Raw genomic sequence first — 18,690 nt, 5'->3', positions numbered from 1 at the left:
TTAGTAATCTTATATGGAAGAAAGTATATAAATATACCTCAGCATTGCAGAGAATTCTGTTAGTGGCAACATTTTAGCTAATGTGAAGTACATTTATTTGTTCTTTGAAAATTTGATGTGATCTGTTTTGATCATATTCACCTCCCTTCCAACACCTCCCAGATCCACTCCTCTTCCCTACTTACCCAACAATGTCTCATGTTTTTCTTCTTCAAATCCAATTTGTCTTACCCCTGTATTTGTGGATATATGGTCTTCCACTGGAAAACAGTCAACTTACTAGGGCCACACCTTTAAAGAAAAAGGACTCTGCTCCCAGCACCTATCAATTGCAAGTAGCTCCGTGGCTAGATGCTCAGTTGTCTTCTCCATGTTTGGATTATTTCTGGTTTGACACAGGTCTTGAGCAAGGCATCACAAACACTATGCATTCACATGTGTAGCAGCCTCCATGCTGTGTTTGAAAGAATCAGTTTGGTTATAGCCATCACCACCTTCGTATTTTACATTCTTTATGTTTCTTCTTAAACAATGACTCCTGGGCCTTAGGAAAGGAGGCGTGATATAGATGTCCCACTAAAGACAGCATCCCACAGTCTCTTATTCTTTACACCTTGACAAGTGTGAGTCTCTGTGATAATAACCATTTACTGGAAAAAATAATCTTCTCTTGAGAAGGTGTATTCATCTATGAATATAATGCTAAGTCATTAGGAGTCATTTTTTTATGTAAGCCAAAATGCAAAGGTTGGGAGGAAATACTCTTTATTAACCAAACAAATCACATAGACCAGTAATTTATACATAATAGGGATTCAATAGTATATCTGACTGTTAGAAATACTGTTTTCTGTTTCCTTATGTAATTTTTCTAAAAAAAAATATTTCCTTGCTCTATAAAAGCACAGTCCCCTGTACATTCAATAAATTCACACCACTCTATTTATACCTTCATTATTATCTCTCATTTAAGTGGTGAAAGTGAAAAAAGTAGCACTTTTCCTCCTTTAGGAGTTCACAACAAAAAACAAGCTACTTATAAATGGCAACTCTCATCGTTACATTGTTATTGTTTTGAAAAAAATGTCACTAACTACCTCTAACTACCTTTAACTATTAAGAAAATGGAGACTGAAGAAATTTGACATCCTTGCCAAATTTATCCAGAAATAATAGATAGAGAAAAATCAATTCTCAGGCTTGCAATCCATGACGTGTTAATGGTTGAAAAGTATATTTATGTTTTAACGTGTTATTTGAAGCAAAAGTATAACATTTCATGTGCTATAGACCTTTTAAAAGATGAGATTTCTATTCACACAGAGCAGCTTTATGTTTCTGAAGAACAGAGCTGAGCTCTAGTAGTGTTGTCTGCAGTGTTATTTCCTAATTAAAGCTATTAATTTTTATGCTCGGAAAAACAAAGCTAATACACAGACTTTTCTTTCCTCTCACCTAAAGGTCCCGAGGAGGTGGAGATCAAGTGCCCCTTGAATCACATTGCTTGTCATGGCACCAGTGCCTGTGTCCGTTTGTCACAACTGTGCAATGGGGTGTTAGACTGCCCAGACGGCTCTGACGAAGGAGTGCATTGCCAGGGTGAGTCTGTTGTGGAACAATGTAATTGATGTATTCAGCTTTGTATAATTAAAAAAAAAATCAGAGAAAAGCCAAAATGCTTTTTCTTTCAAATGAAGTTGTAGCTGTTATTGAAAGAGCATAGGTCTTATTGCCAGTCTCTCAGTATGAAGTTCAAAGGTGTAATTATCACATTTTATTGAAAAACACGTTAGCAAACACCCATCCAGATTTTGAAGCTGGGCTTTACAAAAAAACTATTTCATATAAAATTGTTCTTTTGAGCAAAGGACAAGTGAGGAGGAGTAATTTATTATCATAGATTGACAGCCCACAATCCTTGTTTATTCAATCTTTGTCTTAAACAAATGATTAGCAGGAACACTCCTACAGTTTTATATTTAAATCGATGTATCACAGGAGATATTTCATTAGTATTATTTCTGTCCTACTATACTATTAACTTTCTTGCAATTTTAACATGTTTATAAATACCAGACTATAATTTCTACAAAGATATGAGAGAAAAACTCGAGATAAAGAGAAAGTAAAGTGTAAGCGAAACTGGGGCATTCTAAAGCACTGAGTATGGGGTACAGAGAAAGGAACATGAGACTAAGAAGAATGAGAGCGTGTGTAGTAAAGGGGGAATCAAGCGAGCACTGGGTAAAAGAAGAAATCTTCCATACCTGTCCCTATTCCTAACTGTCCTCACACTAGGTGAGACTACCAGCCAAGGCCAGGGCGAGCTGTGGGAGACAGTACCTATGGGGATGTGCTCCAGATCTCATATTCTCTATACTCGTGTCTCAGCAACAGTCCCCTGCCTCCAGTTTTTGGAACATAATTGTTCAGCCACCTGGTAAGAAGCAACGTTAGGTCTGGTGACAGAATTACCAACAGTCACTATTTCTTCTGCCACTATATAGCCACCCCTTCAGGATCAAAGGAAAATACTGGAGCCCCTTGGTAGAGATAGAAAGAAGGGAAACAGACATGAAAGATTTTTTTCTCATTTATTTATTTTCTTCACATTGCGTCATTGTAACCCTTTCATTCCTCCCCTCCCAGCCCCATCCCATCTCCCTCTCTCTCTCCCCTTACTTCTCCTCAGAAAAGGGGAGCTCCCTTTCCCATCCACCCTAATTCATCAAGTTGCATCAGAACTGAGCTTGTGCTCTTCCCCTGTGTCCTCTCAAGGAAGTCCCACCAGGGGAACGTGATCCAAAAGCCATCAAGTGAGTCTTGTCTGATGCAAACCCCATTTCCCTAACTAGAGGACCCACTTGAAGCCTAAGCTGCCCATCTGCTACATCTTTGTAGGGGGCCTAGGTCCAGTTGATGCACGGTCCTTGGTTGGTGCTTCAGTCTCTGCAAACCCTTTTGAGCCCTGGCTAGTTGACTCTGCTGTCTTTACTGGAGCTCCTGTTACTTCTGGGTTCTTTCCTTTTTCCTCATACTGTTCCAGAAGACTCCCTACCCATCAGCTGATGCTTGGTTATGAGTTTCAGCATCTGTTTTGAGGTGCTGCTAGATAGAAGCCCTCAGAGGACAACTCTGACAGGCTCCTGTCTGCGGGCTTATCCAAGTATCCTTCATAATGTCAAAGGTGGGTACTGTTCGATAGATGGGTCTTTGGAAGGGCCAGGCATCTGTTGGGCATTCCCTCAATCTCTGGTCTATCTGCTCTGTCTTTATCCTTGCACATCTCAGAGGCAGAGTAAACTTCAGGTCAAAGTTTTTGGCACGGAGAGTTAAGAAGGTGAAGATCAGACCTGAGGAGAGCAAGGGCGAGAGAACAGAAGGCCTGTAGAGAAAAGAAACTGAGGGTGGAGACTGACAAGCTGGAGGCCTAAGTCAGGTAGGCTCTTGGGAGTATATGAAGGGAATTTAAGCAGAGACTTGTAGTATTAGAGGCCATAGAAACTGAAGAGGACATCTTCTAAGTAGACTACTATTCTAGCAAAGGATGGAGAACGCCAACTGAAAGGGTTTTTAAAACATGAGCCTAACTCATGTTTTAGTTATGTTGGGACAGAGTCTGATTTCTACATAGAGAGATTTCAAGATGGGCCCAGGAAAGAAAAAGTAGGATCAAATATCTCCATAGTGGAAGACTGACACTAGGATGTAAAGAGGAACATATTTCTCATATTAGGGTCAGTGAGGTACATGGAATAGCATAGGTTTTAAAAAACTAGAGACAGAGCTGAATAGATGGAAGAGTGGCTAAGCGTTTGTTACTCTGGAGAGGATGTTAATTCAGTTCCCGGTAGAGATGATGGGCAGCTCAAGGGTGCCTGTAACGCAAACTCCAGGTAATTTGATGGCATATGTACATATCTATACATATATATGCAGATATAGACATAAAGAAAAATAATATAATAAAACTGGACTTGTCTGAGAGTTAGGAAGTATGTAATGTTGAAAAGTCACCAGTTGGCAAAATGTCCATTTTGTTTGTTTGTTTTTTTGAGAAACTTACTGTCTACATCTTTTTCAAATGTTCATGCATAGTGTGTGCCTTTTAGATCGGTGGACTTAGAGTTAATAGGCAATACAGTTAAATTTACATTTGCTGTTTATGTCAGAAAATGGTTCCTTCCCGCATCCTCAATGGCCTGTCTGTATGTACTATGTAGAACTGTAGGAACAAGGTTAAATGACATGTCAGTCCAGAGTGAGTGCCTAAATACTTTTTTCACTGAAAAGATAAATTTAGAACTGTGTATAACTCATTGGCCTCCAAGATATGGACAGAGAAAAACGACTTCCAGAGAAAATGAGATTTGCTCAATGTATGTGCTCTGTTTTAAAGCAAAAGTGGCTGGTTGTTAGCAAAATTGCTTTGTATGAATGAAGTCTGCCTCCCCGCATTCAGAGTGCTTTCTCTGTGCTGATACATGTTGAAAATGTGGTTTCTGAAAGCATCAAATTCAAGTACCATCACTATCAATAACCTAGGGAGCTTTCTGCTAGAGATAGAAAATAAGGGAAGAAGTCAGTATATACCAAGAGTGTCTTTCTGGTTCTGGTTTTCCTTTCTCAGGATGATCTTTTGAAGCTTGCCTGCAAATTTATTGATTTCTTTGTTTTTAATAGCTGCATAGTATTCCATTGAAAGAATGTAGCACAATTTCAGTATCCATTCTTCATTTGAGGGACATGTGGGTCATTTCCAGGTTCTGGCTATTACAAATAAAGCTGCTGTGAATATAGTTGAGTAAATGTCCTTGTTGCATGGTGGAGTGTCTTTCGTGTATATGCCCAGGAGTGATACATCTGGGTTTTGAGGTAGTGCTATTTCCAATTTTATGAGAAAGCGCTGCAGTTTTCCAAAATGGTTGTATAAGTTTGTGCTCCCTCCAGCAAGGGAGGAGGGTTTCCCTTTCTCCATATCCTCTCCAGCATGTGTTGTCACTTGAGTTTTTGATCTTAGCCATTCTGATGGGTGTAAGATTGAATCTCAGAGTAGTTTTGAGGGCTGTCTCTGACATGAACTCAGTGGCCTGCTCTTTGATCACTTCCACCTGACAGGATGACCTTGCCAGCCCACAGAGGAAGAGGATCCAGGCAGTACTGATGGGACTTGATAGCATGGGGTCTGATAGTAGGAGAATGCCCCCTGTCAGTGGACTTGGGAAGGGGAAGGCGGGGGGAAGTGTGGGACCAGGGAAGATGAGGAAGGGGGCTACAGCCAGAGTACAAAGTGAATAAATTGTGTAAAAAAAATACATATTATCATAAAAGAGAAAAGAAAAGAAGTGGTTAAGTCCTCTTTGCACTGCCGTGCTGAGTACTTCCATCTGAATTATTTCTCCCAACATTGTTGTCTTTTAAAAAATTCTTGTTTCCAGAGCATGTACTCTAATTTAAAGAATTACACACAAAGCCCAAGCCATGACTCAGAAACGAATTTGGCTCTTTCTTCTAATAAATGATTCAAAGTACATTTGGTGGGATATTGTAGTTTTTATGAAAATTAATAATAAGTAAAGCTTAAAGATTTGAACATTATGTTCTTGCCTTGGGAATGCTTTTGTGTTTGGTGAATTGTTTTCTGAATGTTTCCTGGTGAAATCAATTCCTTTCTAGTCAAAATAATAAAAATATCTATTATTAATGATTTTCTGTAACACAGATATTTTAATCTCCATAATTTAGTTCCATTTGATGAAAAATGGATTTTTATATGGGCATAGTTATATACAGGATTTTGCTTGTAAGGTGTATAACAATAAGCACTGGCAAAATAACCACATTGTATTTTCAAATTTTCATGTCTTCGTACACAGCATTTCAGAGTAGTAGCAATATTTCCCTATCTAAAGTGCAAGTGCAATAAAAGACAAATAATAGTGTGATATCCACATTCAGGCATGGCGAGTGCTAGAAGGAGCTAGCAGAGATCATACCATGGCATATGCAAAGAATGCGATCTTAAGTTTCATCTTCTTAGGACAGTTGATTATAACCACATTTTAGGTGATAATTTGAAAGAGGCATTCTTTGCTATGCTAACCCTAGTGAGATTTTGTTACCTGGACAAAGAGAAAGTGCGTTTGGATGCAAGTGGAGATGGTATTCTCCAGATACAATCTGCTCCTATCCTATTAAAATAATTCAAAAATCTACAAATCATTGAGAAAAAATTATTCCAATTTCCATGCCACTAGAAAAGAATATAACTATTTAATTCATAGACTTTCATTTCATTAAATAGTAAGGGTTCTTTTAAGCCAAAAGATAGTAAATATATGAGGAGTTTAAGTCTTTAAGAAATGAAACCCTCCGACAAGCAAGAATTACCTCCCAACCACAGAGTGTATGCACAGAAATGCCACATGAGTCTTTTGCAAGTTTTCACACACACACACACACACACATACACACACACACACATACACACACACACACACACACACACACTTATTTTCTTGAAATAATAGCATTTTTAATTGCCTCTGTCCCTTATTTGATCTGCTAGCATGCCATAGTAACTCAGCACTGGTAATACATCCTCTTTCATCTTCAGCCTCTTGTCAAGAATTCAAATTCGTTGACTATAGAGACTAAACAGAGCAATTAAAATATATTCCTATCTTTTTATCTTTGTTTTGTTTTCCACAAAATTTCAGTCATTTGATGTTGATTGTTTATAGAACTTTCTGGAGAGATTTACAACTAAGAAACTGTTTCAGGGAGAGGAGCCTTCAACAGAGGGCCTCTGAAAGCTTCTACCCAGCAGGGTATTGACGCAGATGCTGCGACTCATACCCAGACTTTGGGCAGAGTGCTGGAAATCCTTTCGAGGAAGGGGTAGAGAGAAAGACCTGGAGGGGACAGGAGCTCCACGAGGAGACCAACAGATCCAACAAATCTGAGCTCAGTGGGTCCTGCAGAGAATGATCAATTGGGGACCCTTCGTAAGGGAAGCAGGGGCTGTCTCTGGCATGAACTTGATTGCCTGCTCTTTGATCACCTACCCCTGGTGAGGCGACCTTACTAAGCCACAGAGAAAGAGGACCCAGACAGTCCTGATGATACCTGATAGGCTAGGATCAGATAGTAGGGGAGGATGCCTTCCCCTGTCAGTGGACTAGGGGAAGGACATGGGGTGGAGAACAGGGATGGAGGGTGGGACTAGGAGAAGATGAGGGAGGGGGCTACAGTTGAGACATGAAGTCAATAAATTGTATTAAATAATAATAATAACAATAAAAAACTAAAAAAGAAAGAAACTGTGCCAGAATGGGCCAAGATAAATGGTAACTTATATTTTATTAGCTCACTGTTGGAAATTTAATAATTTGTCAACTTCCTTGTTTATTTTCGCAAAACAATGTAACCTACAAAATAGCCTGGAATCCAAATATCCCCTCTTTCTATTTCAAAATGGGAAAAAATATCAGAATGGTTTATTGTTTAATCAGATACATTATTGTTTTTGATCATATTTAGTTTTAGGACAAGTGTTACAGATCAAGACAGTTTAGAGCTAAGATTACAATGAAGACTGGGCCAAGGCTTAAGACTGGGAGAAGGCTTAGGGTCAGGACTGAGGCTGTGGTTAGGAAAAGGGTTAAGGTTAGAGATAGAGCTTAGAGTAGGTTTAAAATTAAGACTACAGCTATTATAATGCTGTGGCTAGGGCTAAAATAGCATTCTTTGTAATTCTAACACAATGTAAACTGGTAAGATTTAGTATAACCTCACTAGAAAGATTGGCATAATAAAGAGGGAGATAAGAGAAATGAAGGGGAGAAAGTAAGGCACTGATGAAGATATTTGAGTTGTTTTTACCTTCATGTTTATATTAATCCATCTTCAACTACCATTTCAATTATTCAGAATTCAAGACAAAATATAGAATGTAGTATATGCAAAAATAATGTTAAAGGAGACCAATTTCACAGCCATAGCAACTTCCAACCCCAGGGGAGAAATCGCCATTGTCTGCTCACGTAACATCAATCATTAAAAGAACTTGCAGGCTGAGAGTCCTGGCAGCATTTTACTATAATCACAGAAGAGTATATTTAGGGGACAGCCTGGTCTACAGAGAAGACTCTGTTTCCAAAATTATCTCATAAACTAATCAGCAAAGCAAGCAAACACATGGAACAAGCAAACAAACAAAAAGCCTTTTGTGAAGATGGAAATGGAATCTGCCATAATGACCTTGGCTTTTTGTCCAGACCACTTTTGACTTATAAAGATCTTCTGTATTTTGTGCTTAGTTGTGGTAAGGAGGTAAGATTGCCTAAAATCTGTCTCAGGTTTAGGTATTCTTAATCAACTTTTAAATTAATTAACAAAGATTAATTTTAGCAATTGAATTAGATAAAAGGCTTTGTCATTTGATCTTAGTTGATATCCAGAATAACTTTAGTCCCAGGAACAAAACAATAATCTTTATAAAGTGCCTAGGAGATGGCTCATCCAGAAAAATATTTCTTGCCACACAAGGACCTTTCCATACAAACCCAAGACTCCTTTCTACAATGATGTATACCTGTATACCTGTAGCCTTAGAAATAGGGAGGAAGACACCACAGGATCCAAAGGGTTTCCTGGCTAAACAGTCTAACTTAATCAATGATCCGTAAAAAAAAAAGTGAAGAGTGACTGAAGAAGACATTCAACAGTGATGTTTGGCCCCCACACAAGTGCATGCAAAAGCATGTGGGAGTTTTGTATTATTTCATGCAATAGGTAGTCTTCAAAAGCAGATAATATTGTTTATGCTGGAAAATGATTGATACATAAAATTAAGTTTGTGCACTATTGAAAACTTGTTAGCATATATCCACATATGTGTGAGGATATACATAGAAGCATATGCGTGACATTTATGTATAAAAGTGTGCATAGTTATTTTAGAGTCATAATTTTATATTGTTCAATTTAAATATGTTTCTATGTTTTTGATGGGAAAATGGCTATACTCACCTGAAATGGTATGTCCCAGGAACACAGATTCATGTTCTCCCAAAGTCTATGTTCCCATGTAGAAGGAGTTTCAGGAAGCTTTTACAGTAACAAAACAAAGAAGGCATAAAGACACTTTTCAAATACATTGATGGAAACACCAGAGAGGCATTTGCAATAAGATGGGGAAAGCTGTTCTAGGGGTCTCAGATGCCACTGGATGACATTCTTAGAATGTGGGCATGTAGAAAATAGTGCTCTGCTAAGTTAATAGTTTCCAAGGTGTTTTCATCTGCTAGTCACCGGATGTTACTGCCAAAAGAGAGGTGGGTGAGGAATGGCTATCCATGGGACCACAGCTAGACCATGATAAAGTAATTAACATCTGGATCTGCAGCAGCCCAACCTCTCCACATCACTACAGTTCAATCTGTCTCTGTGGATGCAGCTTCTTTCCAGGAATTCTTATTGGTAATACCAACATAAGACTTCTGAAAATGTATTTATCAGGTATGGTTCCTAAGCTAACGGTCCGTGGGGCAGTGCAGGATGAAGTTTTGGCTGTTTTTTCCCCCTATTATCTGGAGTGGAGATCAACTTGGATCCTCAAGCTTTGCAGCAACTATAAATTGTTTTTGAAACATATTGTCTACCTGGAATTCAAACTTTACCATCCATTTGAATATATGGTGACTTTGTAAAACAACTGACTAGTCAATTAGCTAAGTGATGGGAAAAGAGGGCTAATTACCTTACAGCATATCTCGGAATTATAAAGCATAATTAAACATTCTTTATTGTTCATCAAGAGGAATTGCTTTGTATAAATTTACATCTTGTATTAATATTGATGTATACGATGTTCATAATCTCTCTCCAAACACACCAGTCTTGAAGACCAATTATTTAGATAAAATTTAGTCACTTGAAAAAAAATGCATCAATGTAGTAATTGTTTGTAAATGATCTAAAGTAAAAGACAGAGCTGTAAAGATGGCTTGCTTAAGTGAAATCAGACGACCCAGGTGACCAGCGAGCACATGAATTTCACAACCATCAGTACTTCCAGATCAGGAAATTTTAATGCACTTTTCTAAGTTACTCAGGTAGGACACACATATGGGATGTATAAACGTGCTTGCAACACTCTTGCAGGAAAACATTTATACCCATTAAATAAATGAATTAAAGTCTACTTAATTAATCCACTAAAATGTTGAAGTTTAATAAAGTTGTATTTTTAAAATGAACTAAATAAAAACATTTAATGTAAGAATATTTCCTTATCTATCTGTATTTGTTTGCTTCACCTCAATACTTTAAAGCTCTATATCTTCCAGCCTGAGAGCCTTCTTTGTTGGGATTCTGAGTATGGTCTTATATAGCTCCATTCTGCAGTTTTGGGGATTAGCCCAGGTGCTGTATCAAGAGAGATACAACCTCAGCCAAACAAGATCTTCTTTATGCACCAATCATTTTAGATCCCATCTTTTTCTATAAACAGTATTTTCAAATTAGTGATAGGAACAAATTTCTGTGTTTTGAACCATTTTCTACTTATAAAAAAAATCCTGGTGCATCATATACTTTTCATTGTTGGTGAACTGTCTCCATTTTCAGCTCTTAGTGTATACAATTAAGGAATGTGGACCTTTAGTCCCTGGGTAAAGAATTATTATGTGTATTTTCCAAACATATCAAACTCCTTAGGTAGAATTCTTAAAATATTTTCTAATTTTTTTTTTTTTGGTGGAACCCTTGCCCAGCATTTCTGAGGACCTGCATTTGATCTTTATGTGTGTGTGTGGGGGGGGGAAAGTCCTATTTGATAAACAAGCCAGTTAAGTCAATTTACTCGTCCATGTTAATCTTTCCTTTACACAAAGAAAAATGTTAATTTTTCTCCCACCTTAAAAAGTTAATTCATATGAATATTTATGTGCTTTGGGAGTAATTATTTATCTTTATACTTCCATCATGTATCTTTTCCTGATGTAAGAAAAAGAGGTAACACATAATATTTTATACATGCACAAAATAAAGTTTTAAAATGTGCCAGTAAAAAAGTAGAAGATTCTCTGTATCTCTTTCATTAATGTGAGTTAAGCCTTTATTGTGCACTGACAAAATGCCAGACATTTATTTGAGCTGGGAATACAGAAAGTTCTACCTTTATGGAGTTTATGTACTATAATGAAGAGGTAAAAATTGCCAAGGAAGAATAAATGAGGAATACCTAATTTTGTTTGTAAGAATACAGAGAGATTTCCCAAGAGAGCTGATGGATGTTTTGCGCATGCCAATGAAGAAAATATGAACATTCAAAATCAGGGGTCTCTTTGTCACAAGGGTGAATGTATGACTGAGCATTAGACACTCAGAAGAGCTCTGAATTCATTGGAAAGGATGAAGGATGAAAGGATAAAAATGAGGACTTATGACCTTGAAACTGAAAAGAAATATTATCAGACAAAGCACAATTACATTAGAATAAGGATGTGTGCAGCATAACCCGTTTAAAAGGCATTGAATAAAATGGAAAAGGGCAAGAGAGTAAAAAAGTGATGGTATAATGTATGCACAATAGAATTATTAGGGTGCTATCTAAGCGTGTTTAAATACTGAGCAGATGGAGGCTCGAATGTTCACATCTTTGTTGTGAGTCAGGTTGCTTATTCTTAGAAAGAAAATAAGTACATTTTATAAATGTAAGAAAATGAGCTGCTCTGATTTTGCTCAGCTTCCATCTTATGTATTTTTCTTTAATGTGTCACTTGGAGAACACCTAAGTAAAGGTCAAGGAAGGAGCTCTGGACTGTCCTGTTGAGGTAATCCTTTTTCAGAAGTAAATAGATCATTTGAAATATATATTTACTATTTATAGCTACCAGAGACCCAGCTTTGGTAAGCTACCAAAGTACTAACTTATGATTCTTCACCTTTGTCCTCCTGTTGCTCAACTTTGGGAAAATAATTCAGTTTCAATATTATTCAAAAGCATTAGCTGAAATTGTCACTCACCTCTCTACTCAACCTCAAAATGTGAGACCAAATTTCCTATGACTCATTATTGTGTTTCTGACGCACACACGGCATGACATTTTAAAGAACAAGGGACTAAAGCAGGCTTCTGATGTTGAGATGCATCCTCAGGAGCCACACAGAACATCACTTAAGAGCAGGGATTAAACTATAACCTTAAATTTTCACTTGCCAGTTGTTTCCAGTGGAAAGTGCTTCAAATCCTCATGCTTCAACATCCTTCCTTCCCTCACTGTCCAAATAATAAGGTGACAAGGAGAAAACTAACTGAATGACAATTTCTGTCAGTTTTATTAGTTGGAGAAAAAAAGAAAAAAAAATGTGCTGAGTGGACAACAAACTGAGTAATTGAATAACAAGCATGAATAATCCAATGTCACCATCTGATTCAGGATTCTGTCCCCTTGAGAAAAATCTGTGATTCTACAATTTAGAAATTCAGTGTTCCTAGAAAGATTTGTCAAAAGATTTATAAGTGAAGAATGACTTAAATTTCCAATTAAAATTAGCATAATGTCATTCTGACAAGAATTAACATATAATTATTTAAAATAATTATAATTTGTTGTGCTAAATTTGGAAATATGGATATTTTTAAAGATTATATAGTGGAGTTAATTTCCCTTTTGCTATGTCTCAATACCATTACTATAGAAACTTAAGAGAGAAAAGGTTTGGCTCACAGGTATCAGGTACGGTCCATGTGGCAAGAAAGTCAGGGTGGCATGGGTGTGAAGGAGTTGGCATAGATCATCCACATGCAAGAAGTTGCTGGTAAATGTTTATGCTCAGATTCCTTCCTCATTTTTGTGTTGTTCAGGATTCATATCCACAGAATGGTGCTACCACCACCAAGGTATTCTCACCTCAACTAACCTACTCAATAAACTTTGTCACAGGCAAGTCCAGAATATGACTTCTTCTAAAAATTTCTCCAAGAATTTACAGAGGCTTTCTAGGTTACTGTAGATCCTGTCAAGTTGACAATAAACCTTAATCATTGAAGTTTTGCCTCTTGTCAACTTAGCACCCCCCAAAAAAAATTCTCTTAAGCCACAACATTCCCTGCCTTGTTTCCATAATTTACCAGCCATGTTATAAATCAAGATACATTCTATGCATATTTAGAAGTCCTCTTTCATCTTTGATAGTGTTGATCCTTTATAGAGAGAAAGTCTAAGTCTCATCTAAAATTCAATCTCTTATTTCTATTTGCATATAAAGGCAAATAAAAGTGACCAACTTCTAACATACATTGGAATATAACAAACATCTCCATTGCAAGAAGTAAAAATAGGGGCATAGAGATAGTCTGGCACTTTCTCAGACAACTAGGAATAGCACTTCCTCAAGATCCAGCTATACCATGCCTAGGCATATATCCAAAAGAGGTTCAAGTACACAATAAGGACATTTGCTCAACCATGTTTGTAGCAGCTTTATTGTAATAGCCAGAAGCTGGAAACAACCAGATGCCCCTCAACTGAAGAATGGATACAGAAATTGTACATCTACACAATGGAATATTACTCAGCAATGAAAAACAAGGAAATCATGAAATTTGCAGGTAAATGGTGGGAAGTGGAAAGGATCATCCTGAGTGAGCTATCCCAGAAGCAGAAAGACACACACAGTATATACTCACTCATATAGCCATATAATATAGGATAAACCTACTACAATATGTACACCCAAAAACGAATCTAGAGGGAGGACGCTGGCTAAAATGCTCAATACCCATTTAGAAAGGCAAAGAGGATGGATATCAGAAGAAGAAAAAAAAACAGGAAACAAGTTAGGAGCCTCCCACAGAGGGCCTCTGAAAGGCTCTGCCCTGCAGACTATCAAAGCAGATGCTGAGACTTATGGCCAAACTTTGGGCAGAATCCAGGGAATCTTATGAAAGAAGTGGGAAATAGTAAGATCTGGAGAGGACAGGAGGTCCACAAGGAGAACAACAGAACCAAAATATTTGAACACAGAGGTCTTTCCTGAGACTCATACTCCAACCAAGTACCATGCATGGACATAACCTAGAACCCCTGCACAAATGTAGCACATGGCAGTTCAGTGTCCAAATGGGTTCCATAATAATGGGAACAGGGACTGCTTCTGACATGAACTGATTGGCCTGCTCTTTGATCACCTCCCCCTAGGGGGGGAGCAGCCTTACCAGGCCACAGAGGATGACATTGCAACCACTCCTGATGAGACCTAACAGACTAGGATCAGAAGGAAGAAAAAGAAACCCTCCCCTACCAGTGGACTGGGAAGGGTATGGGTGGAGAAGGGGGAGAAAGGGAGGAGTTAGGAGGGGAGGACAGAGGGAACTAGAGGGGGGATACAAAGTAAATAATGTGTAATTAAAAATAAAATGAAAACATTAAAAAAAGAAATAATGATCAAAGCAAAACAAGACTGAAAATTGTCAGAGCAGACACCAAACCCAGAACCTCCATCTCTGACAAATTGAACTTATAAGTCAACTATGTAGTCCCTAAGGGCTTCAGTAGACCCAATCCATTCCCCTGGCTTTGCCACATTCACTACAAAATGCCTCAGCAGACCTTCCATGTTTCTGTTGCTTCCAATGACCCGGAATCTTCACTGTTCTTTAGGCTTCAAGCCAGGTCATTTAAGAGCCTGGCCTTAAACACTGCCTGGCCTCAGCTACTGTGCGATTTGTGCAGCAAAACTCGATGCTTCCTTCAGTCTTGTATTTTTCATGACTACAAACCACTAACATACAGATGACCTTGGCCAAGTTCTACATTCAGCTCAGATGTTGACTGAAACCTCTGGATGCTGACTCCTCGGAAGAAACACTTTCCTAGGCATTGTATCAATGATCAGGACATCCCTGAATCTTCATTCCCAGTTCATACTCTTTCTTCAATTCTTTTATTTTATTTTCCCAAGCTGGAGCCTTTGATGGGGAGTGCTGCCCTCAGAGCACATTAGCTCCAGCACAGGTACACACAGGCTCCTATTTTAGCAATTGCAGCATCCTGACTGTCATGCACATGCGAGGTTTAATATGCTCATGTTTTCCTCCTCAACAAACTCCGCATTTTACACTTTTCTTTCAGACATTTCCCTCTTTTCACAGTCTCAAGATCTCCAGTTTGAAATACTCTCCACCAAACAAATTAGTGCATTATCTTTGAGAAATTCAACCTCACTCAGTCGATCAGGCTATGTGGTTAAAATGAGAGCAAATTCTTGACTGAAATATTATGTTAATGGCTTTTAGTTTAGTTCCTCGGAGAATCCAGTTCTCTGGACCTGGGATTCCATAGTCAGTGATCCCTATACAGTCTACTTTTCCATGCTCTCATCAGAATGCCCTACCAATGGTGCTGTTTGGTTTTTCTTATGCAAGTTCCCAAGGCCTTTCACCTTCCTTCCATAAATCAGATTTGTCGTTGTTTGTTTTTGCTTTTAAGGTTTGTAGGTTTTTCTCTTTTTATGTTTTTGTTTTATTCTTCTATCATATATTACATCCCAACTTCAGTTTCCCATCCCTCTCTCTTCCCACTTTCTCCCTGTCGTCTCCCCTCTCACCCAGACAGACCCCAGCTCTGCCTCCCCTCAGAGAAGAGCAGGCCTCCCAGGGACAATCAAACACGGCATTACAAGCTACAATAAGACCAGGCAAATACCACCACATCACATCTGGGCAAGGCAACACAGCAGGAAGAAAACAGTCCCACAAGCAGGTGAAAAGAATCAGACAGTCCCTACTGCCACTGTTAGGAATTCCACAAGAAAATCAAGCTACTCATCCACAACATATATACAGAGGACCTAGGTCAAACACCTACAGGCCCTGTGATCTCTGTTCAACATCCTTAACCATCAGGGAAATGCAAATCAAAACAACTTTGAGATTCACACAGTCTTATACCTGTCAGAATGGCTAAGATCAAAAATGTAAGAGACAGCTCATGCTGGTGAGGATGTGGAGAAATAGAAAAATTCCTTCACTTCTGGTAGGAGTACAAACTTATAAAGCCACTTTGAAAATCATCACAGCAGTTGAGAATTGATCTACTTCAAAACCCAGATATACCACTCTTGGGCATTTACCCAAAGGATTCCATAAGGACACTTTCTCACCTATGTTCATAGCTGCTTTATTATTAATTGCCAGAAACTGGAAACTACCTACATGTCACTCAGCTAAAGAATAGATAAAGAAAATGTACATTGTGCAATGAAGTACTACTCAGCTGTTAAAAACAAAGACATCATGAAATTTACAAACAAATATGTGGAACTAGAGAAACAATCAACCTGAGTGAAGTAACCTAGACCCAGAAAGCCAAACATAGTATGTACCCATTTATAAGTGGATATTAGCTATAAAGTAAAAGATAATCATGTTACAATCCACAGACCCTAGAGAGGCCACATAACAAGAACTTACAGGAGGATGATAGGATCTCACTGGGAAATAAAATAGATTTCCTGGGTGAACTGTAGGTGATTGGGGATGGGAACAGGAGGGATCAGGTTGGGAGTTTGAGGGAGAAAATACTGGGAGAAATGGCTGGAATTAGGAATTATTTGGGCGGCTAGGTAGAGACGTAGTGCAATGGAAACTCCATGTAATCTACAAGAGTAACCATAACAAAGACTCCTAGTAGTGGGGTTAAAGGAGCTTGCAACAGCCCATATTTTGTAAGCAGGCAAGACAAGTGGAGGGATTGGGATAGCCACCCAGTCACAAAACCTTTGACCTACAGTTGTCCTGTCTGAAGAGTCTTCTGTGATGGGAGCCTAGCATAATCATCATCACAGAGACCAGAGAGATTACATCTAGCAACTAATGGGAGCAGATGCAGAGACCCAAAGCCAAACCTTAGGCAGGACTCCGGGAGTCCTAAGCATGAGGGAGGATTTGAGGAACCAGAGGAGTAAGGTACACACAAGAACAAGGCATACATAGCAGTTTTAAAAGATTAATTATCATACATATGAGTTTATCATACTAAAAATGGCCCCTCTTTCTGGAATAAATTTTATTTATTTACTTTTGCTGTTATTGTGATAAAAAAAAAAAGCTTTTCAGACTGTCTCAGGGTGTGTTGGCAGTAGTGAGGTAATCTTGTAAAGACTGACCAAGAAGCTCTTTGTCCCTTCTGCTTTATGAGAACAAATTCTCAGCAACTTCTATGAACCAGGAACAGCAATATGTCACCCAGTAAAAAAGTTGGCTTTCTCAGATGTATTTCTCTTCTTTAAGCTACTGAGTCTCAAACACTTTATTGTAGAGCCTTAGTTAGACACCATCACAATAGAATACCTCCATGTAAAATTGGTATTCAGAAAAAAAAAAGATGAAGAAATGTTTCGAGACTGGTGACTTCTGAACTCAAAGTTTCAGTTGCTTCAGTGCCATTAATATTTTTGTTTTATTTTGTGTGGAGTTAAAGAAACATGCATGATTTCCCAACTTTCCTAAATGTATTACATATTTGGATTAAGACACAATAAGCTTCATTAAAAAGTAAGATTTTGATGAATGCAAATTAACAAGATTTTCTTTTTTGCGGAGAATTGATATGATTTCCTCAATTACACTTATGGTTATGAAGAACACAAAATCAAATGATTAGTATTTTTTCACCACAGGAAATTCCTCACATCTTGTCATAGTTATCAAAAGAGCTGTTTTCAGATAAGGTCCCTGTGCCATCTGTGTGAGATCTGGAAAGAAGGAAAGCATGAGAGAACAGTTTGCAGCTCTATTAGCTAGAATATGGCATGTTCTAACTTAGGCTGCATGTATGATGCTAGAGCATGCCACTGACATACCAATGCTGCTCAATAAATGGCTCCTGCTAGACGATGTTCTCAGAGGAGAAAGCACTACCTTGAGTGATCTTCAGTCAGATTAGTGTACAGTCATCTTAGCAAGCTTAGAAGAAGTCTGGCATGAACATGAAGAGACACAAAATGTGCTTGTGCCTTCCATTTATTTTCATATTTATCTGTCATGTCTGCAACTTGCACAGGAGAAACAAAGGTCTTGATGACTAAAACGAAATAACAATATGAAAGCAGCAATACCTTTCTCTGGGACGGAATATTAAGATAATAGGGCCAGGAGGGACTTTCCGAGGTGGTACAGTTTTAGGCTGGGCTCAACTGAAGCTCGCCTCCATAGTTTGCCATCTTTACACTATTTGGAAAGTCTCCAGAGAGACAGCCTTTAATGGCCATCTTTAGAACTGTGGCCGGTGTGAAGCAATTTGTACTTTGTGCGAATACTTGCATCCTGTATTATAAATTCACCATGCTCTGTGTTTCTGCTGATGCTTCCTAACAGGTTCTGTATTTCTGCTGCTTAATCATATTTGTGCACGTCTCCACCCAGCCTGAAATTTTCTGTACCCTTGAATCTGTGAACCACACCTTTCAGCTAATTTAGACATGGCTTATTAACTAGTATTCTGGGTAATTGGCTGTCACAGCCTGAATGCTGTAACACTGTGTACATTTTGCTCTTTAGTTTAGTGTTGTTTACCTGGTTCACACAGGTTAGGGATTGTGATTGACTTGAAATAGTAGAATTAATAATCTCATAGCAAAAATAGCTTTATTCATGTGAAAAGTGTCTAGAGGAGTGCA

The 18,690-nt window shown here is 38.3% G+C and overlaps 1 protein-coding gene across 1 annotated transcript in view; it reads left to right on the top strand.

Moving 5' to 3' along the window:
* Lrp1b (LDL receptor related protein 1B) overlaps positions 1-18,690 on the top strand; it is a 2,037,254-nt gene that overhangs the window by 719,813 nt on the left and 1,298,751 nt on the right. The window contains exon 3 of the mRNA XM_060390094.1: positions 1,462-1,599. Coding sequence (XP_060246077.1) covers positions 1,462-1,599 — 138 coding nt within the window. The remainder of the gene's footprint in view (positions 1-1,461; positions 1,600-18,690) is intronic.

This window comes from Meriones unguiculatus, chromosome 8, assembly GCF_030254825.1.
Source record: "Meriones unguiculatus strain TT.TT164.6M chromosome 8, Bangor_MerUng_6.1, whole genome shotgun sequence".
Lineage (NCBI taxonomy): Eukaryota > Metazoa > Chordata > Mammalia > Rodentia > Muridae > Meriones > Meriones unguiculatus.
The sequence above is the reverse complement of the archived record's forward strand: the minus strand, read 5'-3'. Positions and strand labels throughout refer to the sequence as shown.